We start from the raw sequence: 25,429 nt of genomic DNA, 5'->3' as shown, positions 1-25,429 counted from the left end.
TTGTCACCAAGCCGGCATCTGTCATGAGGTTTCCCTGCCACGAGCCTGGTTTTGCTGGGGAAATACCAAAGGTGGCTGCAGAGAGCTCCTGCGTCTCGGTTCTCCTGTCCCCACGGGGACCGAGTGCAGCTTCAGCTCTCCGGGGCTTGAGCCCATGCAAAATGATTTTATGAAAAAAAAAAACCCCACCAAAAAGTTTACATAGTGGCTGGTTGGAAATCTCCCCTCAAACCTGTACCTGGCATTTGTCAGTGAAAGAGGCGTTTCTCATGCTCTGTGTCAGTCCTGAAGTAATTTTATTTTTTGTTTCTCGTATCTGTCACCCAGCTCTCTTGCTGGCCTGTTTCCAGGGTGCTGCGCCTGGGTTTGTGGAAATGAAGTTCCCCACGGCTCTCCACACCTCGTCAAGTGTTAATGAAATAACGGATCACACCAGAGAGCAGTTACGAAGCGCGGGGTCGTGGATGTGCAGAGGGCTGTCAGCGCTGAGAGCAGGAGCAGAAAAGGTGCTCGGCATGGCTGAGGCGACGACCGATGTGTCTGGCTCCGAGCTGGCAGATGTCTGTCAGCGAGTTGTCATCCCTTCTTTTGGTCAATTAGCATGGTTTCAATTATATTATCAACTGCATAATGATTTCTTTTGACAGAAAGGCTGGGGAGCTGCAAAAAGTGTCTGCAAGAATTTGCTCCATTTGGTGAAAGCACATGCTTTGGGCATATCCCGCATGTCTGGACAGACCGTCTGAGCGGCCTCAACGCGCTTACAAAGCCCGGGTCTGCACCACGTGTGCAAGTGTTGAGGCAGAAATGTCCTACTTTGTGATGCTTGGGAAGAGCAACGTGTCACATCATATATGGGACTCGGTGTGGGCGCAAGTTCTCCATGTTCCTCCTTGCTTTCCCTCAATTTATCGCTTGTCTTTGGCCCTTGCCACCTCTGTGCAACTCACCGCGGCAGGCTGGGCAGGTGAGAAGGGGCTGCGGAGCATCTTGCGCAGAGCATCCCCTCCATGCCCGCCTGCTCCCTGCCCTCCCCAGGGGCACCTGGCAGCGAGCTGGGATGGGTGGCCATGGCTGCTCCGTGACGTTTCCTTCCGGCCTGATGGGAGCTGGGATATCTGCAAGGGATGACCAAAGCTTGCAGGCTCCTAAGCGCTACGGAGCAACCAGTGAGGGATGTGCTCGGTGTGCGGGCAAGGGGCTGCTGGGAGAGGGATGCTTCCAGCCTGGGGACGGCTTGCTAAATGAAAGCGTGCTGCCTGCATGGTATATGTGGGAGCAGCATCCCCCTGCACGTGGGCAGCTGCTGTTGGTGAGGGTGGCCCATCTCACCTGCTTGCCCAGTCTTCGATGGTCTCCTGGTGCAAGTGTGCGGCAACATTTCCCCCGCACGCAGTCCCTGCCTCTAAATATCTGCAAGGCTCCTTGTGCTGGTCTTTGCATTTAGCAGTGCTTGACGGATTTCTTTCTGTGGATTTGTCCGGTCTTGTTCCTAAACCATGCAGCATCTGCAGCGGCACCTCTGATGTCATCCCTACCATTTCCTACCCCTTCCTGTCAGTTTTGACTGAGAGGTTTTGCAGTTTTGACCTCTGCTTTGTGCTGAGGGGATGTTCTCAGGGACTGTCAGAGCTCCTGGTCTCAGAGCCCATCACTTCAGACATGAGGCTGGGTTGGTTTCCCCGTGTGTGTCACTCCCCTGACACTGGCTTTTGTCTCGTTTTATTGCCAAGTTGCTTGCTCAGCCTCTGAAAGGCCTCCTGCAATTCTTGTCATTCATCCGCAGTATCCAGAATAATTCCATATTATTAGCAGATTTTGTTACTTCTCTACTGACCTCATCTCATCAAAGGACCTGCCTGTGGAAATGCAGGTGACCTCTCTCAGCTGGATCACCCTCAGGTGCCTGCTGGCTCTTTCCAAGAAAGCCACTAGCTTTGGAAAAAAAGAAATTCACTTTAAGAGAGCTCTGTCATCTCTTTCCCAGTATGTCATATTTATCCATCTGTCCCCTAATGATGCCAGTTTCCCACTCCTTATGCCAATTTTTGTTCATTTGCAGAGAACAGATGTGTCATTTATCAGTCTGGGGCTCCCTGGCTGCCTCCTGGGAAGCATTTTTGGTGTCACAGTTGCCACCTTCCAGTCCCCAGACCTCAGGGAAGGTTGAGGTGTCACCCAGCAGATGTGACATCCTTCCAGTCCCTGCTGCGCTGTAGGGTGCTGCTGAGGAGGGAAGGGGCTGGAGTCACCCCAGACATCTCCAAGCTCCTGGGGATGGCTTTTATTTGAAGCTGCGAAAGAAGTACCTGGAGATCCAAGGGGCTGCAGGCTTCTCTGCAAGCCAGGGGAGATGCTGGCATCGGGGGTAGCAGCCAACTCAGCGCCTGACTCAAGCGACACGTTGGCAAATGTCAAGTGCTAACTTCAGCCCCCACATCACCCGTGGGTGAATCATCTTCCAGCACCTCCTCAAGAGCATGCAGGAGCAGAGACCTTCTCCTCTGAGTCACCAAAAGCTGCTGCCTGGGGGACGCTGGGCTGTGTCCACACCAGCCAGGGTTAAACCGGAGGGGAAGGTCTACCGAGACGACGTGGCCTGAGCCCTGCTAGACCCAGGGAAGGTCCCGTGTCCTCTTCTTGGTCCGGCTGCCAAAGAGGGCTCCTGTCCCAGCTGTGGGCGAGCACAGGGAGTGCTCGGGGTGGCTGAAGCAGCTCCTGGCACCCAGAGGACGGATGAGGGCTGAGGACGCGCACAGCTCTCTGCAGGGCTGGCAGGAGCCCGGAAGATGTTGCCTGGCTTTTTCTTCCTGGTGCGTGCTCCGACCTGCCTGGGAAGTGTTTACCCGGGAGAGCAGCTATTGCTGCCCTCGGTGAGAGGAAGGGCCGTGCTGTGAGCTCCTGCCCAGAGATGACAGAGAAGAGCTTCTGGACCCTCCAGGGTGGGAGCAGAGCTCCAGGTGCAGAGGTCCAGCCCCGGGTCCTTGCAGACCACTGCAGAAGGCCTCCCGTCTCCCCTATTCCCATGGTCCATCAAAGCACAGCCACGGGCTGTTCTCCTCCCGACTGACGACTGTGCGCAGCGGCTCCACCGCCGTCCTTCCCCCCCTTCCAGGGGCTCCGTGGGCTGCGGGCAGTGCGAGCAGCAGGCAGTCCCGGGGCTGCGCATCCTGCCTTGGAGGGGGGACTTCCCGCGGTGGGTGCGTGAGAGAGCAGCCGAAATGTGGAGTCTGGCACGCAAGCGGCATAGCGTGTGCTCCCTGGTCCTCTCCCGTCTGCCAGTCCCTACACGAGCGATGCTACGTGACAGCCATCTGTCACAGGGATCCGCCAGGCCGCAGTGACTTGCAAGCGGAGTGGCATCGCGGCCACAGTTGTGGCATCGGGGCCGGTCTCCACGGTGCAGGCATCAACCCCAGGTCCCAACGTGCATCAGATACGAGGGACGTAAACAGTTGGGGATTGGAGCAACACCAGCTGCAGTGTGAGACGCAGATGGAGCTTGGCTTTGGCGGTGCGAATGCAGAAATCTGTTGCTGCTTCTTCAAACCTGAAACGAGCTGCTGTGAATGGAGGGATGTCGCTCGTGTCTTGTCATGACTGCAGAAAAAATACGAGCAGCCCGTGCCTGTGCTGAGCCATGTGGGGGGTGAGGAGCTCATTTGGTCTCCTTCTGGATGCCCCTTCAAAGATCCTCAAGCACAAAGAAGTCTCCCGAGGGGGGGCTCCCACCCCAGCTATGTTCCCCTAACCCTGCTGCCCCATGTTGCTGTCTGGGGAAGCCAATATCCAGGAGAAGCTCAAATCTGAGGGCTCAGGTGGGTCCAGGGATCTTCTTGATGCCCCTCCAGGCTCTGCTGAAGCCCCGGGTGAGAAAGGGATGCCCCATGAGGCACAGAGCTGAGAACGTGGCTACGCTGGGCCAAGTGCCCACCTACCAAAAGGTCACAGAGGAATCTGGATGAGAAACAGGCCTAGCAAATGGTGAGGAGATGGCTGGGGTCCTAGGTGGGCTCAGACCACAGACCCTCTTCGATCCCCAGCATGGCCCTGGTGCAGCTGCCTCTCCAAGGAGGGAGTGATGGGAGGGATGTGACAGGACAGGATGGGAAGGAACGACCTCTGCAGTTCCTCCGGTATGGTAGTATTTTTAATAACTCCCCCCCCCAAGCTAGATCCCTGCTCGGTCACCTCTCAGGAGACGCTGAGCGTGTGTTTTCCAGGCCTGAGGATTTAACAAGAGCCATCTCCAACAGATGTTGCTGAACATCCTCCTTGGTTACTGACAGAGGGTGGAAGTACTCTCAATCTCATGCGCCATCAGCCCTGCATCCTCTTTCCTTCCAAACGCCGGGCAGACAGATTTATTGAGAACCTCTGTCTTTTCTGCATTTTAATAACAATCTCATCATCCCCATCTGCCGGGATTGAGGTCTGCTGCTAGACCTCAAACACTGCCTTGTACTCACGCTGTTCCTGGCAGACACTTTTCCTCCTCCTGATGCCTTTTGTGTCTTGCATTCCCTGCGCTCTGAAATTTCCAGACTCGGTTTCTGGGTGCCACGGCTGTCTTCTCCCTAGGGAGGAAGCTCCCTTGATGTTCGGTTGGACCTGGGGGATCTGGCTGGGTTTCTCGGGCAGGAGCGTGCAGTGTGAGCGTACTCAATAAATCAGCAAATCTGGGACTCGGCGGGCTCACTGGGCACGCGTTCGGCACGTGCCGTGCCAGGCTGGCTCAGGAGGCTCAGCTCCTCGGCAGCCCCATCCCAGCTCTCCTCCTGCGCTGGGGCTGGAAGGAAGGGGGGGTCACCATGACAAGCTTCTCTCTCCAGGCACCCCCTCCTCCCTGCAGCAGGCACCCCAGCAGCCACATCCCAACTTCTGTTCCCATAGTGGGGGCAGGAGCCTGGCTCACGGTTTGGGGACAGGCAGGGCCACGCCGTGGCATCTCCCCACCTCTGTACGGCTCCACCTCTGCGGTGGTCCCGCTTTTGGAGCATCCTGCCTCTGTCCCCCTTCCCTTTCAGGCATGGTTGACCACGGCCTTTGGGGGATTCAGCCTGCGAGCAGGGCGGGGAGCGAGTTTAAGAAGGGGTGAGGGGATTCAGGGGGGTAGGTCTGGAGACAGGGCCGTGCACAGTGGCTGCCAGGGAATAGGAGCGCACAGTGAAACGGTCGCTCCTGGGCGGTGGGTGAGCAGGGGTGGTGGTGGCTGGTGGTGGGGGTGCATGCAGGGTGACGGTCAGAACACCTGTAAGTGTGTCGTTTGCTGCTGCGATGGCCTCGGCCGCCGCTGCCACGCTCCGACACACCGCTTTCAACGACGCTTCCCTGCTCCGCACGCCTGTCGCTGCTGGCCCCTTCCCGGCAAATCCAGCCCTGCCTGGGCTGCACCCCAGGGGATGTCCTCCTGCCCGCGTCCCAGACCCTGTGTCCTGGGGCTCAGCCCCACACGCTCGCCCCGATGTCCCTGCACACCTAGCCGTGGCTCGGGCTTCTTCCCAAGCACCTTCCCCCAGCTCATCCCTGCTCCCCCCGGTCCCCTGGTGATTCTTGGGGGGGTCCTCGGTGCCAGCCTGGTGCTTCGGTGACTCTTCCCGGAGCGATCTGCTCCGGGGGTCCTGCAAGGGCTGGTTCAATGAACACCTCCTCCTAGGCGGTGGATTTGCCATCAAGGGGCCCCTCATCGCTCCTCTCTCATTAGCAGCCTCCCCGGTGGTCCTTCTGGTGCCACCGCTGGCACCTTTCCTCCGCTCCCGGAGCCGGGCAATGCTCCGGGGGGGGCGGGCAGCGGCGGGGCGGCCAGGGCTGGATCGGGCCCGCGGTCTCCAGGCTCCGCAGCAAGAGGGACGGGGCGGCGGCGGCGGCGGGCACCCCGGGGCGGGGGCAATTCTTCCCCGGAGCCGGGGCGGGACGCGGGGCCGCTGAGAGGGAGCCGAGAGCCGGCGGCTGCCTGGAGCGCGGGGGGGGGGGGGGTCGGCCCGGAGCGCCGGGGAAGGCCGGGCCGGGCGCGGCGGAAGGCGGGCCGGGCGGCGGGGGAGCGGGGCGGGCCCCGGGGGAGGCGGGCCGTGCCGGGCCGGGCGGCGGGGAGGCCGGGCCGTGCCGGGCCGTGCCGGGAGCGGGGTCCGGGGAAGCGGGGCGGGCGGAGCAGCGAAGGGGGGGGGGGGAAAGCCCCGCTCGGAGCAGCCGGCGCGGCGGCTCCGGCAGGTGGCACTGGCCGCCTCCCCCGGCCGCCTCCCCCGCTCCCCCCCCGGCCCGGGCTCCGCCGCCGCCGCCGCGCTCAGTCCGCCAGCGCCGATGCTGCTGAGCGGAGCGGCGGCCGGCTCGGAGCGCGGCGGCGGGGCGGGAGCCGGGGCGGGGGCCGGCGGGGCTCCGCAGTGCGTGGGCACCATGGCCCGCTGGCTCCGCGAGCACCTGGGCTTCCGCAGCGCCAAGCCCGCTCCCCCCGCGCCGCCCAAGCCCGACTACCGCGCCGGGCCGCCGCCGCAGCCGCCCCCGCCGCCCGGGGGCGCCGCCGAGCCGCTGGCCGCCGCCCAGCCCGACATCGTGGCGGCCTACCGGCTGCAGAAGGAGCGCGACTTCGAGGACCCCTACAGCGGGGCGCCGCCGCCCGCCGCCCCCGACGGGCCCCGGTACGTCTCGCCCAAGCACCGGCTCATCAAGGTGGAGGCGGTGGAGAAGGTGCCCGCCAGCCCCCCGCCGCCGCCGCTGACGCCCGCCGCCCCCGGTTCGCCACCGGCCGGCCCCGAGCCGCCCGACGAGCCGCCGCAGGAGGTGAGTTGAGTCCTGGCACGGGCACCCCGCTGCCCTCCCCGGGGTGCCCCAGCCCCACGGCCGGGGGCGGGGGGGGGATGCTCTGGGTCGCCCCGCCGGACCCTCGGCGCCTGCTGCGAGGAGCAGGGCCGGGACCCCTGGGGCAGGTGGAGCCCAAGCGCCCAGGGCTCGCCACGGCCAGGCTCCGCAGGGGCTCCTGCTTCGCATCTGCCCATGGCCCCGCAGCACCGACATGCCGGGCACACGTCAGCAGCTGCGGGGGCGGCCCCAGCTTCTCCTCCAGCTCCCGCGGGAGGCAGGTATGCTCCTCAGCAGGAAGCGTCGCTCGCCGAGGTGCGAGAGCGCAGGGCCTGCCGGCCGCCTTGCCCCCCCTCCCTTCTTGCCATTTCTTTGCAGCCAAGTGCTTGGTGCTCTACAGAGGTGAAGACCTTCCAGCCTGGGAAGGCCCCGCGCCGCACGGGACCATCTCCGGTGGCCTCTGACGCTGGCGGCCCTGGGCCTCCTTCTGCTCTGTGCCCGGCGGTGCCGATCTCCCTCTGCCCGCTTGCCAGGGCCTGCCCGTGCCAGCGATGGCAGCCGGGCCCCCCCCGCCCCGAGCTGCCGTGCTGCTTTGTCAGGGAGCCTCAGCGCCTCTTTGTCTGCTGCCTCCCAGCCGGCTTCTCGGGGGGTGAGAGCGGAGCCTGGCGCTGCCGGTGCTGGGAAGGAGGCAAGGAACGTCCCTGGCGAGAGGCAGGAGCTGGGGAGAAGCTCCCCAGGGGGGAGATGGGCTCCGAGCAGCACAAGGACCCGGTAGAGCAATAAACCCGCCGGGGCTGCAGCCGTCGGTGCCGGGCCTCTCGGTGGAGAGGTTGATGCGGGGACTGCACAAATAAAGGCAGGAGGGGTAATTAGTGCCTGCCAGCGCTGCCGCCTGCAAGACGGGGCTTGTCGAGCCAACTCGACGGGATTGCAGATCTGGCTGGTGGAGGGAATGGTTGGATACAGTGATCCCATCTGTGGTCCTGGCATTGCCGGGCGGCACGACAAAACGAGCGCTGGGCAAAATCTGCTTGGGAGTATTTTAAGCAGATAGAAAAACTTGTTGCTGGTGGATCTTGGAAAGTTGCTCGTACTGACTAATCACTTGCGGGAGGTTTCCGGAGGGGCCTGGCAGAAACCCCCATTTGAGCCGGGATCCTGTAAACTGGCCGCTGCGGGCAGCAGAGGAGGAGGGCACTGGCAGCGGGGACCGGAGGTGCCATCGCGGTGATGTGGTTTGCTGAGGCAGGCTGGATGGTTTTTCCTCTGAAACGCGTGGTGTGCGATCAGAGGGACTGGGAGCGGGTGGTGGTCGTGGGAAGGACTCGGGTTGTGATGTGCAAAGGGCTGAGCAGGAGCTGCGGGAAGCGGGGACTGCCCACGGGTACAGCCAGGGCTGCGCGGGCACCCGAGGGCTGGGGAGAAGCCAGGAAGTTTAGAGAAAAGCCAAAAGCTGGGATACGTTTGGGGAAACCCTGCTAACAGCACTAGGCCGAAGAAGACCCTTCATCTTATCCAAGATAGACAGCGATTAGATTATCTCCTGATCTCCTGCGTGCCTCTGTGGGGAGGAGGTTTCTAATTCTTCAGGGCTCCGGTACGTGATGGACGCAGGCAGAGCTCCGGAGGCTGGGTGAAGCCAGAGATAAGGTGGGAATATTTGATAGCGCATGCAACTGAACGTTAAAGCAGTTTCCCTGGAGGAGCCGGGGAGCATCCACCACATGGAGCATCTCTGTTGGGCTTTGCAGCTCCCATCTGCTGGCCTTGATGTTGGGCTGAGTGGTGGGAGGGTTCCTCGGTTGCTGCAAGGTCATGGTGGTTCTTTCTGGAGGTGGACCAGGAGGATGGAGGTGCCTACTGGGGGGGTTGCTGATGCTTGCGGCCCTTGCTCTTGGTGACAACATCCAGGTGTCCTGGGGCCGGGCTGGAGCCTCTGCTGAGCTCTTCAAGCCGAGATGATGGTTGTGGCAGGGGGCTCGGTGCTCTCACACTTAGGAAGAGGTGGTGGGCACTGTTCCCTACCCACTGCAGGGACTGGGACTCCAGAAGGTCCACAGGTGTGGGCCTTGAGTTGTGGTGCTGAAGATGAAGGGAGAAGTACAGTTCTAGGTACAGGCAAGGCTGCTGGAGCAGAGGGGGGTTTTGCTAATGATTGACATTGAAAAACACTCTAATAAAATGTGCAGCCCTTCTGAGCAAGGAGGACGAGGATGGACAGAAGTGGAAGGAGTGGCCACCAGTTCCTGGTTGCGTGGTTTAGCTGAGGCTGTGTGGTTTGTGGTACAGGCGCTGCGTTGAGGTTGGGGGACCGACCGTGTTCCCTGGGAGCCCTGTGCCCACTGTAGCTGTCCTGCCCGTTCTGGAGAATTGAAGATGGGCCAGGAACATCTCGGCGATGGCATCCTTCCTGCCTGGGCCACGCGATGCTTTGCCGTTGTAGCATGAGTTGTCACATCCTTCTGCCTTGCATGGTATCCGCAACACCTTGTGGGGATACGCTTAGAGTGAGCTCTGCTCCATTACAAATGCTTGGTGGAGACCAGCACGGGTCCTTCTCCGTCTGCTTGGTCTGGCCAGTCCTTTCCCTACAGCAGTGGGCAATGGACTGGCCCTGTATGGCTTGCCTGAGCGAGGCGGATGCCATGGAGATGTCTTGTCTGCCGTGTTTGGATTAGGCGTGAGGAGCAAGGCCACCAGGATGCAGTGAGGGACCTCCCTGCGTGGGGACACCTGCGCCCAGGGCACAGCGTGCTTGGGGACAGAGCTGGGAATCAGCCTGGGGAGGACTTTGACTCATGCCCGCCGGGTTCAGTTGCTGACATTTTTGCTGTGAGCGCAGGGTCGGTGCCGCGGGGTGTGGGAACGGCCGGCCAGGAAGCTCTTGGGCGTGTGTCCTTCCTGCGAGAGCCTCCCCGATCTGAGTCATGCTGCGCCGTGCCGTGCTGCCTACCCCGTGCTCCCTCCTCCCATGCCACGGGTGCAGCCGTGGGCTCCCCGCCTGGCCCAGCCGGCCCCCGCGGGCTGCGGACCGGACCGTTCTTGGAAGGCCGGCGCTCAGTTTGCTTTTTGGGTTTCACTTCGGCATCTGCCAAAAACCAAGCTGCCAGACGGCTAAAACTGGGGAAATTCTGCACCTGACAGAGGGAACGATCTGGGTTCGCTTATGACTCAGAGTGGCTCCAGCGTGAAACCCAGCAATCTCCTGGGGGGACCCCAAACGTGCTTTATCTCCAGGGCAAGAAATTTGTTTATATAAAGTGAAGGCTGTCCTCAGGCATCCTCTGGGAACCTCTCCATAGAGTGGAGCGCCTTGCCGTGGCAAAAGGTGGTGGCAGGTGGGACGTTTGTAGGCAGGATGGGGTGAAGAGCCCCTGCTCTGCCCTGGGATCTCAGTGTCTGAACTGGGAACTCTGTTGAAGAGCTGCCGTCTGTCGCCTTCGCTGGTGGGCAGCGTAGAAACTGTTTTACTGCAAGAACCCAGTGATGATCTGGTCCTTCGCCTTAATTTTCTTTTGATTTTCTTTTTTTCTTACAGTTGGCATAAATAATAGAGCGAGACCAGTGCTGCAGCAGGGATCTGGGTTTGCATTGCCGCGGCAGATAAATGTGTGAAAATCACTCACGTGCACAAAAAGGACGTGTGTCCAAGTGCCAGCGGTGCCCGGCTGCTCTCCGAAGGACTGGTCTGCACCAAGAGCTGCCCTGGGATGGTGGCTTTGCGTGTCAGGCTTTTTCTTCGCTTTGCACCCGATTTATTTTGAATCTAGCAAAGCTCGTGCTGTGGACGAGCAGATGAGGATGCCTCCGTACCGGGGCATCTGAGCGGCGCGCTGGGATCGGCCAGGCGGTGAGCAGCTCCCTCCGTGACACAGGAGGTGAGCGAAGCACGGAAATGCCTGGCCTTTGACCGAACCGGGGGACGGGGGACGTCTGGGCACCCTCGGGAGCTGCCCTGCCAGCAGCTGTGGCCCCCTCCTGCGCTGGGGGAGCGGCTGCGTGCACCGCAGCTGCCGCAGAGAGCCCTGCGCAGCTCGTAAAGTCCAGCGCTTGGATTAGGAAATGTCAGAGACGCAGTTTCCCGGGCAACCTTAATTCGGCCGTCCCTGTCCCTGTGCGAGGGCATGAGGGTGGAATCGGTGATTGCATGACCCCCAGCGTTTGCCCTCTGAGAGCCCTGTCCCGCTCCCGGCACTGGCTGGAGCCTCCGGCCCCTCCAGCCTCAGAGCTCCGGGTACTGTTCTCGCTTGCTCGATTGTGCGTCCCAAGGTTGCAGTGCTCCTGGAGACAGGAGTTGCCTTCCCAGCTTTTCTGTGGCTCTCCTCTGTAATATCTGACCATTTAAAAAATGAACAGGTTTACGTTCCCAGCACTCTATGATGGGGAGACTTTGCTCCTACAAAGAAGCATCCTTGAGATAGTGGAGAATTAAAGCCAGCGTGGCAAAACCCCACCAAACCTAGGGAGCTCAGAGACTGACCTGAGCCATTTGCCCTGGAGGTCTAATTGCCACTGAGTGCCTCTGTGCCCCCCTGCAAGCAAAGCACCCAGTTTTAGGGGGTCTCAGCAGAGATGTGGTAGGATTCCCCACCATCCTCTGCTTTCTAGAGCTGGAGGCACCGGAGCGGGCGTCGCTCTGTGAGCTTGCCGGAGCTCCTGCGTCCCTCCCTGGGGAGCCAGACCCAAGTGCTGAGGAAATACGGAGGGGGCTTTCCTCCGGTTGGGAAGCACGGCGGCCTCGTGTAGAGGAGCCTCTCAGCTGCCGAGCTGCTGTGCTGGTGCCCTGTCTTGTCCGAAGCTGCTCTGTGTTTACGGGGTGAGAGAGGGAGGTTCCAGGACTGGCGCCAGCAGCAAGCTGGGTCTATGTCTGTCTAGCAAAAAGCGTCTAGGAAATGGGGTTCACGGCAGGTTTGAAAGCGGGCAAGTTGGGCTTGGGGGCGGGAGGAACAAGCAAGTAACCCCTTTCTGAGCCCAGGCAGGTCAGCAGACTGTGTTTCACAGCCCCGCAGCATGCTTGGAGCCATGAGAGCTCTTTGCAAAGGGTGAGCATCGGGCATGGCGCTGCCCGTCCGCCTCGCGTGTCAAGCCTGTGCACTTGTGTGTGTTGGGACGCCCGCCTGTGTGCTCGTGCCTCCCTTGGCACTAGCGTATGTGCGAATGAGCTGTCGCCGGCGCGGGGCTGCGCTCTGCAGATGTCGTTGTGGCGGAGCGAAAGCCTCTTCGCAGCTTTCCGAGGCGTGGGTGCAGCCCGCGGGATCTCCCGGCTCTCTGGCGTGGCGGGCACCGATCTGCCATCAATATCTCGCTGTACAGCAAGTAGGGAGCACCTGCCTGCCGCAGGCTGAACCCCTCTTTGCCTTGGAGGGGGAAAAGGATGTTTAGAAAAGAGAGGGGCTTCCTGCAGTGAACTTGCAGTCGCTGTTGCTCCTCTCCCTGCCCTGCAGGCGTTAGGTCAGGACCCAGCCACTGAGCAGCTGCAAAAGTCACCAGCGACTTAAATTTCCTTGGGGGGGGGGGGGGGGCGTGGGGTTCGCCCCAGCGGTGGCAAGCGACAGGCTGCAGCCCCCTCCGTGTCCCCAGTGCCTGGCGGGGGCTGAGCGATGCCGCGTCTCCCTCGGATGACGGAGGCGAGAGCAGATTTCCTGTCTCCCGCTGCAAAGCCAGGGGCTGGCTGCTCCTGCAGCCCCGTCCCGGCTCGCTGGCACGGGGCCCTGCCTGCAGAGCCAGCCGGAGGTTTTGCTCTTTCCCTCTCATCCGACGGAGGCTGGTACCCCGAGCAGCCATCTGTCCTGCTGCTGCCTTGCTGAGGGGTGAGATCATTTGCTTGCTCTCATATTCGAACCCGCCTTGTGCTCGCCCGGGGTGGCTGGGAGCCCTGTGGCTGGCGGGGTTTGCTCCGGGGATGATGCTCTGCTGCTCACTCGTGTCCCGGTACGGAGGGATCAGGCTTGGAGAGCTGCCCCAGCTCCCCACTGCGTCTGCCGCTCGGGGAGCCCGGAGCCGGGATGTTTGCAGAGGAGGTGGTGAGCTGGGGCGCGGGGAGCTGCGTTCCTCCTGCAGCAGGAGGGGTGCGAAGGGTCGGGGCTGCGCAGAGGTGTTTACAGCTCCAGTTCCTGTTCCCTTTTCCTGCTGGGTTTTTCTGCTCGAGGCTATTGTCGGCCAGGAAGGAGGAAGAAGTGTTTTGTTTTAAGCTGGAGAGGAATGTGTGAACGGTGGCCCTGGTCTCCAAGGCTGGCCAGGAGCAGGGACAGTGTGGCGGTGAGGACAGAGCCCGGCACCGGCTGGGATTAGGCAGCCGCCGCACCGTGCTCGGGCCGTTTGGTGTTGGAGCTCTGCATAACTGGTGTAGTGGTGGCAAAACCCATCTCACCGGATGGTCCAGCCTGGGGTTTGCAGCTTGGTGGGTGAGAAGACCTCGGCAGAGGTGCTTGGGTGCACTCAGACCCTGCTGGAAATACCGGCTGGCCCCATTTTGGGACTGGAGGTGGGATGTACAGCTCCAGGCTTGCCGGGGGCTGCGGCATTGTGCGATGGGATGCTCTGGCCAGGAAGCTGCTGAGGTGCCGGAGCAGGCATGTGGCTGCAGCGCTGGAGGGGATCAAGCTCTGGGTCATGCCCCATATCCTACTGCAGGATCATCTCCTTTTTGCCAGTAAGGGCAACCCCTGGGCATTTTGTGCCATCCCTGTGACACGGCACTTGGGAGGCTCCTGGTCCTGCTTCCCAGTGACTCCTGACTGGGTGGAGGAGCCCCGTCTTGTGTTACTTGGGATGCGTGGGGGGACGCTGCAGGGCCCTGGGAGGGAGCGGAGAGGAAGCCGCGGGCTGTTCTTAGCCCGTTTGTTAAGAAATGTCTTCAAATGAGCCTGCAGGAGCCCTGGAAAATAACCAGTGAGTTCCCAGTTGTGCCAGTGCCAGCTGACACCCCCCCATACTGGGATCCATGCCCCTTCTCCGCCTCGGGTGAGGAAGTGTGGCTGCAATCAGGGAGAGCATCTGCGTGCCGTGGCGGGGGGACGGCACCGCCGTCAGCCCTGCGCCGCGGTGGGGGCCTTGACGGGGCGTCTGTGCGGGTGCTGGAAGCACTGAGCCGATGGTAAGGGAGGAGGCTGGGCCGCCTTCTGCTCTGCTTGGCTCCATCCCAGCTTTCGGGACAAAGGCTGGAGCGTTTCCACGGCTGAGCGCCGGTGCCTGGAAAGCCGCCGACTGCCAGCACCTGCTCTGCAGGGCTGCCATGATGCGGGGTCCGGGTCCTGGCTGCCGCTCTGGCTGCTGCTTGCAGAGCTCGCGGTGAGGTTTCAAGGGTTCCTGACCCTCCCCTCCCCTCCGCCTCCAAAAAGGCAAGGAGTACCCTAACCCTTCTCCTACCCTTCCCCTCTTCCAGCTGGCTGTCCTGGAGGACTATGCAGATCCCTTCGATGCGGCGCAGGTGGCTGGTAGCCAGGCAGGGCTGGAGAAGGTGACGGAGAACGATGGATACATGGAGCCATACGAAGCCCAGAAGATGATGGCTGGTAAGGTTGAAGGCTCCGCGCAGAGGCTGCTCTTTGCGCCTCTGGTCCCTGCTGTGTGAATTTGGTGGCCACCGTACTGCATTCCTTGCAGCCCGTGACAGCACCGGGTCCCCAGACAAGGCAAACCTGGGCGATTGCTGCGGTGGCACGCAGCCGCTTTGCAGGCAGATTCTTACGGCTTTAGCCACGCGCTGTGGGCTCGCCGTAGCCAGAGCACTCACAAAGGCTACCCGAGCAATAAAAGCACCTTGGCATTTCTGCCTGCGGTCCTGCCCCCTGGGACTATGGTGCCTGCCCGCCGGGCTTAGCCAGGAGAGACTTGACATTCGATGCGCCTGGCATAAAACTGAGATGGATGTGGGAGCTATTTAATTCGGTTAGGAGTGGGCCAGAGCGTGCCGTTGTCTGCTGCAGCAGCGGGGGCCCCAGTGGGCTTGTTTCTGGCTGGAAAGCAGGAGAGGTGAGAGCGCGCGCTCCCGAAGGCATCGCTCTTACCGCTGCGGAGCACACAGGGTCGCCGTGCCGGCTTGCGCGCTCCAGGCTCTGGCTCTGCTTTGCAGTCCCGTGGTTTTCCTGGAGCGACTGGCTTTTGGAAAAGCTCACGTGGCTTTTTTGGAGGAGGCCACTGCATTTCTTGGAAATAGTGGCAAGCGGCGAAGAGGCTGCTTGTGTCTGTGAGAGAGACTTTTGTTTTGCTTGAGGGAAGGGCATTTTATTAAACGAGCCACGCTAGGTGTCCAGGGAAGAAATCCAGTCTCGCTGCTCATGGGGAGTCAGGCTCTGGGATGCTCTGTCCCCGTGGACCCCACTTTGCAGTGCCACTCGAGACCAGGGATGCTGTACTGTGGGAAGAGGTGTCCTGGTGCTGTGGACTGCTCAGGACCCAGCTGCCCAGCAGCTCCCTCATTTCTGGCAGGCGCTTGCTGGAGGTTTGCGGGGACTCCTCCATCGCCGATTCTCCCTACCCCATGTCACCCTTGGGTGAAATTGAGCCCCATCATCTAGCAGGGCTTTGGGGACCATGGCCGGGCTGCGTGGGGCAAAAAGCTCACAGTCTTTTCCTTGTTCTCCTGCTAGAGATCCGCCAGAAGGGCTTACGGGAGGCTCCTGCTCGGCCGCTGCACCTCTACGACACTCCCTATGAGCCTGTGCTCGGAGGGCTGGATGTGGATGGCGACCGGCCGGCTTGCCCCAGGCCCAGGGAGTCCCGGCTGCCCGAGGATGACGAGCGGCCGCCGGAGGAATACGACCAGCCCTGGGAGTGGAAGAAGGAGCGGATCTCCAAAGCCTTTGCAGGTGAGTGATGGGAGCAGCCATAAAGGATGAACAGCAGCCATGAAGTGACTGATGCTGCGTTGCGTTTTGCAGGGGGTGATCTGGCTCCTTGGGGTTCCGTCGTCTTTTGGGGGTCGGTACTGTTGGCCTCTGCGTTTCCATGGCTCGGGGAGCACTCGTGCACTTGTGGGGGCTGTTTCTCTTCAGCAGAGAGCCGGGCTGGGTGGAGTGGTGGATGGAGCTGCCTTGGCAGCCTGTCCAGTGCCCATCTCGTTGCCTCTTCCCTGCCTCTAACTGATCACATCCTCTGGTGCAAGTTGACCCCCCCCCAACCCTGAATTTCAAGGGGGAGAGGCTTGACCCTGGGCTCAAGCAGATCCCTCCTTCCTTGGAGCAGGAGGAGAGCTGGGCGCTTCCCCAGGAGCCTTTGGCCAGGCGATTGTCCAGCCCCCCTGACCTATTTATCTGTGCTGCAGGATCGATGGTGTTTGTGTTTGTTAATGAGGAAATCCATGCTGTGCATTAGTGCTGGCTCCTCCGTCGGCGCTGGCTAATTGCCACGCTCTTATCTAGGATGCATTTTAATTGCAGCAGTGTGCGTCGGCTCTGCAGCCGGCGGTTGTCGGCGCTGCGCGGGGATGCTGGCGGAGAGAGGCGGGGAGATCGGGGCTTGGGAGTGCTTCACCTTTTGGGTTTGGGCTCTGTGAACTGGAGACGTGTGTGCTGGGCTTGATGCCGTGGCGTCTGCTCGTGCCTGGGGTTGTACTCGTGATGGGGGGACCCTCTGCCAGGCGCGAGGCTGGCGCCCATGGCACGCTGTGCTGAGGATTTGGCTTGTCGGGCTCTGTCATGAAACGCGGTGCGTTACCGGGCTGGGTTTGTGCTGAGGCGTCTGTGCTCTGGATCTGGGCAGATGAGCTGCCTTGCTTGATGTCCCTGGGTGGAGACGGCGTGTTCACAGGTCTGGTTTGTGTGTGGATGCTCCCCACGGTGCTTCGGGCTCGTTCTGAGTCCTGAGGGAATCAGGCTGCCATGCCCTGGGCCACGTTAGGGCTTGCTGCCTGTTTTCTCCGGGAGCCAGAGCAGGTCCTGCTGTGGCTCACGGGGCATTTCTCCTCTCTCCTGCGATGCCGGGATCTCTCTGCTGGCCCTTTCCCCCTCTGGGGGCTTGCGAGACCCCATACTGATGGGCACCGGGTACCGGCACGGGGCAGCAGCCCGCTGGCGCCTGGCAGGGGAACACAGACCTCCTGGATGGCCGGGAAGTGCCCGTGGCAAGACGGAGGCACAGGCAGGACAGGTGGCAATGGGATGCTTGGCCAAGGTCCCTCGACAGACGTGCACGTGAGACGGGAGGGATTGCAGACTCCCCTGCCACCCCAGAGAGGGTCGGCTGGGAAAGCCGACAGAGGAGTGGGGTCTCTTGGTGCCGGCGAGGGGACGATTTGGCCAAGCCAGCATAGGGCTCCCGGGAATTTAGTCCTCAGGTCTTTTCCCCCACAACTGCTTTCCTTCTCTGTGGGCCTGGTGTTGCTGACATTTTTTTTTCTAAGCCCTTTCTTTCTCTCTTTCTCTTTCTCTCTCTTACCCTGCCCCCCCATCTAGTTGAAATCAAGGTCATTAAAGACCTGCCATGGCCACCGCCGGTGGGACAGCTCGACAGCGGTGAAAGCCCCCCGGACGGTGAGGCCGGTGCCTCCGTCCCTCCGCAGCACGGCCAGCCCGGCTACGAAGACGCCAACGGTGGGTCTCGCGTGACAGCGGCGTGTCCGGGGGGGCTGCAGCTGGTGCTCGCCGCGAGCCTGCCTCGCTGCCCCGCCGGCGCCGAGATGCTGCGATGCCTCGGAGCTTGCCTGGACCTGGCAGGGCTCTGCCTGCGGTCGCTGCCAGACATCCACCCTCCTCCTGTGCCTTCCCCGAGCCCCTCCTGGCTCATTCACTTGTCCTGTGCCGGACACCAGACGTTTGTCCTTGCTTCTTCTGCATTTTCTCCAGCTCCACGATGCGTCTTCGCACGCAGCAGTCAGGCTGCACCAGGGGATTATTTGGTGGCAGAGTTATTACCTTCTCTTTTGTTCTCTCCTCTTTGCCTCCAAATTCCCAACGTTTGATGGCTGTCTTCTCGACAACTGCTCTGAGCCTTAGCTGATGTTTTCTTGTGACTTAATACCCAGGTCCCTTACAGGTGTGGTAGCAGCTAATTCAGATCCCACCACTGAAGCTGGGGTTGGTTTTCCCCGTGTGCCTCGCTTTGTCACTTAACACTGCTCCATCTCCTCCGCTATTTTATTACCTTGCTGCTCTGCGGCAGGAGGTCCCTCTGGATTCTCCGCTCTCGTTTTTGCTATCCTGAACAGCTAAATCTCCCCGGCACACTTTGTCATCTCAGGTTTGCCTTGTTGTGAAGCCCCTTCTGTGTGTGCCGAGCGGCAGAGCCCCTGCGTAAATTCCCCCTGGACTCCGCTGGCAATCTCGCGTATGAAAGTCAAACATCGCTGCTTCTCTTTTAACCCATTATTAATATTTTAAGAGCCTTGCTCTTACACTGTCGTGGATTAGGGTTTTTTCTAAGAGCATTAGGTGGGGGGGGTTTGTTGAAAGCCACCCAGACATTTGGGGTTGGAGAACTGGTATGGATCTGCGAGACGTGACTTTTTCCCTGCAAAGCGCCGGCGTGCCGTGTCTGCCCATGTGTCGCTAACGCTGCTCCTGGTAGGCACCGTGACGTGCCAGGTGCAGATGTCTGATTTCCTTATCTGCAGTTACCCAGATCCCTGCAGAGCTTCATCAAGAAAAAACAGTACGGCCTCCTGGGTGGGTTGGAGCACGAGGTTGCACGTGATGGATGATTTTGCCGCCAATCGTAGGGGCAGCCCAGAGCGATGCGGCTGCTCTGGCGGGGTACTGTCCCGAACCCCGCAGGGATGCCGAGATCAGTCCCAAAAAAGGAAGCTCTTGGCAGGGGGAAACTTCCCGATCCTCTCCCTGCAATGAACGCAGGTGTCAAGAAAAATTAATTTCTCTGCTATGCAGCCTCCTCTCTTCTCCCATCATTTATTCTCCCTGCAGTTGCTCTGACACGCATCCTGCTCCTGATGAACACATCAGTTTGTCATTTTTCCTGGTTTTAGCAGCACAGAGTCTCTTTTTTTCCCTGACTTGCTTTGTTGTGTTAAGTTTATCTTGGCAGAGTTTTGTCTTATTTTCTACTTCCCCTGTCTGGGGGTGACTTGAACTCCTTGAAGGATCTCTTCTTACTCCTAGGGGCTTGTTTTTAATATCCTGTTTAATCATGCACATGCCTCTGCCTCTCTGACAGGTGCAATGCGTTTCTTCTGAGCCTCTAACACGATGACTTTGTGCCGCCGGCAAACACTTCGGTGTTTTGATTGTCTGTCTTTTTAACGATCGCCCCAATTTCTTAAGGTGATGAGTTGAAATTGAAGCTTGGATGTTCTGTACAAGGGCAAGCCTGGCCAGTGAAAAGCCAGACTGCTGCAGAAGCAGGGCTTGTCAAGCCTTAATGCTAGGCACCTCCTCTCCAGGCTCCTTCTCGGGGGGGGGGGGGTTTCAAGCCATGCTAAGCCGCAGAGGATTTTGGCTGGGTTTCCTTCTGGCTGCGTTCCTCTCTCCTTGGCGCTGGCAGGGCTGGAGACCTGCTCGCCTGCGTAGGGCCCGGACAAGGCGTCCCTCAAAAAGCCACCTTAGAGGATGCCTTGCTAGAGAGAAAAACATCCCTCTCTGGGTATTTGCCTCTCCTGCAGCAGCGTGGCCTCGGCATCGCCCTCATTTTGCCTCCTGCTCCAGCAGTCAGGGAGCGGGGAAGCTGCCCAGCCCGGGACACCCCACTCGTCCTGGGGGCTGCGGCTCCGGGGCTCGGTCGCCTCCGGGGTGCCTGTGCCTCCACGGCATCAGCCGCCGGCAGCCTCGCAGCAAGGCAGCTCTGCCCGATCGATAAGTAATTTGTGCGAGGGGGCTCGCGTTGCAGGGGAGCAATAATGAACTCTCTGGAGGAGGGCGAAACAATATTGTTAATGCTGAAATCATCCCGCACGGAAATAACAGTCGGCGGGGGCTGGGTCCCTGGGGCATGTCTCAGTTAATCCCCTGCCGCTCACCGGGCCGCCGTGCTTTGTCCGTGCCCGTGGCTGGGCTGGTGCCAGGCAGGCGGCTGCGTTGGGGAGGCACCTTGCAGTCAAAATGTCCCCTTACCACCTCGGGGAATTTTTTTTTTCACTTGTGCTAGCAGAAATGTGTCCATCGTTTCCAAACTGAGTGCTCCCTTTAGCTCCACTTCCCCCCCCTCCCCTTTTATTTTAATTTAAATTTTTTTTTTTGTTTGTTATTGGAGAGCCTCTCCTTACTGCTTCTTACTTAACTCTAAGCCGTAACCGCTGAATCTCTGATTGCATTGGCAAAACCTCTCTGAACTTTTGAAACCTCGGGCGCTGCGAGGACCCACCCTGGTGCGGTGGGGACCCGACTTTTTCTCTCCTGGGGCACCGCAGCGAGCAGCAGTCCAAGAGCTGCCCTTGCTTAAAGCAGGGACACGGGGCAGCACAAGGGGACCCAGTGTGATGTGATGTGTTGTGGCTCTGGCTCTTCCTGTGGGCTCCCTCCGGGGGAGCAAAGCTGGGAGCCCAGCCTGTCCTCCTGTCCCCGCCGCCGTCTGTGACCTGTGTCTGTCTTACAGGTCCGTCGGAGGGGCTGGGGTACGGCCGCACCTCGCCCTGCAGGGAGGAGAAGGCCAGGGCAGCCCTCAGACATGGCTCCAGCAGCCTCAAGAGCACGAAGATGCTGATCGCCGAGCCTGGCCCCTTCGTTGGGGAGAGGATTGACCCTGCCCTGCCCCTGGAGAGCCAGTGGTGAGTCCTGCCTGCCCCGAGCGCTGCCCGACCCCTCTTGCCTGCTCTGGGATCCCCAGGGCAGACCAGCTTCATCCCTTCTTCCCTGGCCCCGCGTTTCTGCCTGCTTGTCCCTGCCGCCCGTCTCGCAGTCGTGGTGTCCCCGCGTGCCCTCTGCACCCCCCCTGAGCTACCCGGTGGAAGCCCTGCCCCTTGTCCCCCAGCCCCGGTGGTGCCACTCACATCCCTCTCCCTGAACGTGGCTGCTGTCCCCGGGGAGGTTCTGGGGGTGCTGGCATTGCTGCTGCCCCCGGGACAGTGTCCTTCCCGGGGTGTCCGCTCTCTGCCTGGCACAGCCAGTCCCTCTCCTGCCTCCAGCTGGTACCACGGGGCCATCAGCCGGACGGACGCAGAGACGCTGCTGAGGCTGTGCAAGGAGGCCAGCTACTTGGTGCGGAACAGCGAGACCAGCAAGAATGACTTCTCCCTCTCCTTGAAGTGAGTGAGCACGGATGGGGCTGAGGGGGGGGCGGCTGGACCCACAGCAGAGGTGACCCGGTGCCGTGGGTCACCCCTCGCGGGTGGGTGCCCCACGTGAACGTGTGCCCGTGCCGATGGGGTAACTCTGAGACGAGTGCGGGGTGGTCAGAAGTGGCTGGAGTACGAAGTCTGCACTTCTTTGTGGTGTGGCACAGGCTTCTGGTTTGGTGTCTGGCAAAAGTATCTCTCGGGAAGGCTTGTGGATCTGGAGGCATGCCGCTCTTCCCTTGGCAGTGCGAGCAAACCCTCACACGGGTAAAATGATGTGCCTCACTGCTCGAGTGTGTCTGGTTATAGCTTTCAGCTCTGGCTTCTTGTTACCTCCCTTTTTTTTTTTTTTTTTGTAGCTTAGTTTCATGGGAAAATAAAGTTTGTGCGATCCCGTTGTTGATGGAAACCCATCCCTGCCTCCCCAGCCCACATAACCCTTGCTGTAGACAGGCCGTTACGCTGCTTTGGTTTCGCAGCAGGGAAACCTCACCCCCACAGCATGGCTTGGTTTCTGCTTGGGGTTTTTTTGGGGGGCATCTTTGCACCCTTCCCAAGTCTTCCAGATTCGCTTAGTGCCAAAACTGCATGATGTTGCCCACAGCTCCTTGTCCAGCTCTTTCAGGACTCTTGGAACAGCCTGAACCCACAAAATCAAAGCTGTTACTGTCCTGGAGATGATGATGGATTAGCAAATACCTTCTTGTCCTCCTGCTGGATGAGTGCACTAGCTCTGTTCCTAGCAGATGTGAAAAAAGTATTTATTGAGCACTTCAGTCGCCTCTGTCCAACAACACGCTGCGTATCCCTACGCTTTTCTCAATTTACTTGAAGTTTCCCCAGTGGTCTCTGTACCTGCATTGCTCCCTGGTGGTTTCAGCCTCCCCCGTTTATTTCCCAGGGACACAATTGTGAATTAGATTGCTCCATCTCTCTCTTTTTTTTTTTTTTAATGCTCTTTTGCTGCCTTAAACACCAAGCCAGAGCAGATCTATAGCTGCAAATATTCTTTCTTCCTTCTGCACTTGTAGCTTTTTGATTAGACAGCAAGCCTTTCTGGAAAACCTCCCTCATTTCCTTTTTTTGTCAGAATTTTTACTGATGTTTTAATTTTCTCAGTATTTTTTTCCTTGCCCTGGCTTATGAGCAATTTTGAAACAACAGCTTCTGCTGGTTGATGAGCCGCGGTTGAGGCTGTGAGAGGTCCTCTCAACCATCGCCTCGTGTGTGGCATTAGTCAGCATGTGCGTTGGAGAGCCTGGGAGGTGGTGTTGGGGTTGCGGATGGGGCTTCCTGCCTCGCCAGCACGGGTGTCCCTTTCCATCTCTACCAGCCATTCACCCATTTCTTTGGGTTTTTTTTTTTCCCTTCTTCCTGCCCATCCTTAGCCTCGCGGCAAAAATGGCCAAATCCTCTTCTCAAACAGCATGTGCAGGCGGGACGTGGCCTTGCGGCAGCGTGCCACCCCCCCCAGAGGAGACTGCAGCCCATCCAGGGGCTGCTTGGGCACTGCCTGCCCACTGTGCCTCTTGCAGAGAGCCCACAGCCTTGGGAACGTGATTTTTTTATTCCGTTGCCTTTCTCTGTAGAGCCTTTTCAAGGAAAATCCCCTGGGACGCCTTTTATATAGCTGTAAGCAGGCTGTCTGCATCTCTATTTTTTTCTCAAACTCTTTTTTTTCCTTGAAGAAGGAGGCTCAGCTGAGGAGATGGTCTGAAAGAGAGCTCCGGTGCTGACCTAAAGCCCTTTTGTGCTGCTTTGAAGGAAAATATGCACAAGAGAGAGCAGCAGGAGCGGCTGTACCCATAGCGTGTCAGGTAGCTGGAAGGATTTAACCCTGCTGTGACAGTCCTGGCTGGTCCAGGCTAGGCAGCCCCACACTGCCCGTCATGGGCAGATTTGCAGTGTCGTTGCCTCAAACGCTCCGGGAACGAGTCCCTACTGGCTTGTGCCTCCATGAGAGTGGCTGAGGCCACGCTGCAAAGGTTTGGGTCCTTCCTCACGTCTGTAAGGTGCTCAGCAGAAGCAGCACCTGCCCCTTGTCCTCATCCTGCCCCCACTGCTGGCTGTGAGGCTGTCGGGTTTGCAGTATCTCTCCGGGGGTCTGATCCCAGTCACGTCCTTGAGCTTGTCACAAAGACCTGTGGAGCAATTTGAGCAAAACACAACCAGCATCGCCTCTCGGTGGACCCAGAGCCACTGCAGCTCCAGACCAGCACTGCTCCTGCACTGGGGTCCTGCACATCTCTCCCCTGCCAGCACGAGACAAGGGCTGGGTCCGTCCGCAGACAGGGTCCAGCGCCAGGGACAGCACCCGTGGGCGGCTGCGTGTGTTAGCGGTGTGCCTGTGGGTGCGTGCGCAGGATAAACCCGTGCGCCTTCACGCAGTGCCGTGCACGATGCAGCTCCTGCAGCTCTTCCCTGCGTCCTGCCGCTGGGACACAGGATGCGGCCGGCTATCGCTTTTCCTTGGCCCCTGGCAGGGGGCTGCAGCTCTCCCCCCTGCCCTCCCCCGGGGCAGCCGGCTCCTTGCCTCTCAGCTCTATAAATGGATTGCAAACCCATTCTGCTAATGCAGCTGGGCTGTCCATTACGGGCACCATCTCGAGCCGGGGGGATGGAACCGGCCTGCGCAGCGCTGGAAGCGGCTCAGCATTGCTGATGAGGTCCTGTCTGCTTTTAAGTCATCAATATTTTGCCGTAATGTGCATTCCAGACGCTGCAGACAGGCTGTGGCTCTCCTCGGAGACGCAAATTAATAGCAACAGGGCCATTAGCCCGTCACTTGGAATCAGCGCTCGTGGCAGGATCTGCCTGCGCAGCCTCACATGGCTCGGTGCCCGTGCTGTGCCGGGAAATGGCCTCGCTACGCTGAGCGGGTTTTATGGAGCCCGCAGTGTTGGCGTGGGGCGGGGGGGGGCAACGGGCTGCGGGCCAAAGGAGAAAATGCTGCTCTGCCACGCTGAGGCTGGGGATATGTGAGCCGAAGCCCTCCTGAGGTGCGAGCCAGGCGGTTGCGAAAAGGGGCGAAAGCCACTGCCCCTGCGTCACCCTGCAGTGAGAGCTGCTGCTGCTCCTGCCCTCACTTCCCACCCCAGCCTTGGGCACCGTCCTTGTCCCCGGATGGACCCCTCGCACTACTGCGTGGCCGTGCTCGCTGGGGGGGACGCAGTGCAGCGTGGCCAGCCGCAACCCTCCCTTGCGCCGTGGGCTTCGTCTGGAGTTGACCAAGAGCGGGATGGTGCGGGCAGGGCCGTGGCTGGGGACAGGAGCCAGCAGCATCCCTCCCTGCAGCTGTAGAGGCAGGCTGCCTGTCTCGGGGGGCGCAGGAGCTGACGGGAGGCTGGGGCCAGCTGCACCCCCTAACCCTACCTCGATCTCTCCTTGCAGGAGCAGCCAGGGCTTCATGCACATGAAGCTGTCCCGGACCCAAGAGAACAAGTACGTGCTGGGTCAGCACAGCCCGCCCTTCGACAGCGTGCCGGAGATCATTCACCACTACGCCAGCCGCAAGCTACCCATCAAGGGGGCTGAGCACATGTCCTTGCTTTACCCGGTGGCTATCCGTACCCTATAGTCCTCACCCACCACGAGCCAGGCTCGAGGCCAGGTGCACCCGAAACTGGCCCGTCCGCCGGGCCAAGCGCCACCGTGCCAAGGACAGGCTCTGGACCAGCAGCCCGCGAGCAGCTCGCTGGGCATGGCCGGTGCTGTTGGGGATTGCTGCAGCCGGACCCCTCGTCCCGCCCTCTCGGGGGGCTCCCGTGCACCGGTTTGCCTGCCTCCAGGCGGAGCTCAGGACGCAAGGACTGGAGCTGGGGCCTTGGAGAGGCCTGGGGGAGGAAAAGAGGGATAAATCATCCGTTAACAGGCCTGAGGTGCCTCCGTGAGGGTGCCTGGCTCTGCCCATGGGAGGGCACAGGCGAGGAGGCTGGCGGGGGGGGCGAGCGGGGGCCTGCCTGGGGCTAGCAAGGCACGGGGGGCCAGGCCAGCGGTGGCCCCCACCCGCACGGGTGCTCGGTATTCGCTGCCATCCTTTGCCAAATGTAAATAGTGACCGGTCTCAGCCGCGCGTGCAGCACCACTGCCTAATAAAGCGGTGCATGGTCACCTCCTGCTCCATGGGGACCGCGCGCCCGCATCCCACCTCAAGTAGAGGGTTGGTGTGGCAAGATGGTGGGGAGGGGGATTTTATTACACAAAATCTCTAAGCAAATTGATTTTTCCTTTGCTCGTGCATACTCAGACCTGTGTGCCCCAGCAGTCCGGCCAGCTCGCTCGTCTGAGACACAGGGAACAAGGGACACTGTGGTCACGTGCTCATGATATCTTTGGGACCCTTTGTGGGCAGCGATGAGCTGATTTTGGAATGCCTGTTATTCCCTGTAGAAGGGCGTGCTCCTTGGGATCTTCTGCCTCCTTGTTTTCCTTCACCCCTCCTAAGTCTTAGGCAAAATCCCTGGATTTCACAGATCT

At 60.2% G+C, this 25,429-nt stretch overlaps 1 protein-coding gene across 6 annotated transcripts; it reads left to right on the top strand.

The window, feature by feature from the left end:
- Positions 1-6,086: 6,086 nt before the first annotated feature.
- On the top strand, positions 6,087-25,105 carry SHF (Src homology 2 domain containing F). Of its 6 annotated transcripts, none has more exons than XM_075764115.1 (7): positions 6,087-6,774; positions 14,177-14,306; positions 15,384-15,602; positions 17,187-17,324; positions 20,275-20,446; positions 20,782-20,923; positions 21,579-21,868. In XM_075764115.1, exons 1-6 carry the CDS (start codon positions 6,298-6,300, stop codon positions 20,903-20,905), a joined length of 1,260 nt encoding a protein of 419 aa, XP_075620230.1. In that variant the 5' UTR covers positions 6,087-6,297; the 3' UTR covers positions 20,906-20,923; positions 21,579-21,868. The 6 variants fall into 6 exon arrangements, with proteins under 6 accessions (XP_075620230.1, XP_075620229.1, XP_075620228.1 ...); XM_075764114.1 differs by lacking the exon at positions 21,579-21,868 and adding an exon at positions 24,344-24,484 and having other exon boundaries at positions 6,092-6,774; XM_075764113.1 differs by having other exon boundaries at positions 6,096-6,774; positions 20,804-20,923; positions 21,579-21,822.
- Positions 25,106-25,429: the final 324 nt, after the last annotated feature.

This window comes from Balearica regulorum, chromosome 12 (assembly GCF_011004875.1).
Source record: "Balearica regulorum gibbericeps isolate bBalReg1 chromosome 12, bBalReg1.pri, whole genome shotgun sequence".
NCBI classification, from domain to species: domain Eukaryota; kingdom Metazoa; phylum Chordata; class Aves; order Gruiformes; family Gruidae; genus Balearica; species Balearica regulorum.
Note: the sequence above shows the minus strand (reverse complement) of the source record. Positions and strands in the feature narration are given on the sequence as shown.

Excerpts from the sequence above, each read along its gene's own strand:
- SHF (XM_075764111.1), top strand. The coding sequence starts at position 6,298 with ATGCTGCTGAGCGGAGCGGCGGCCGGCTCGGAGCGCGGCGGCGGGGCG. Across the intron at positions 14,307-15,383 it reads AGCCCAGAAGATGATGGCTG|AGATCCGCCAGAAGGGCTTA; the intron begins GTAAGGTTGAAG and ends TTCTCCTGCTAG. Across the intron at positions 20,924-24,343 it reads GACTTCTCCCTCTCCTTGAA|GAGCAGCCAGGGCTTCATGC; the intron begins GTGAGTGAGCAC and ends CTCTCCTTGCAG.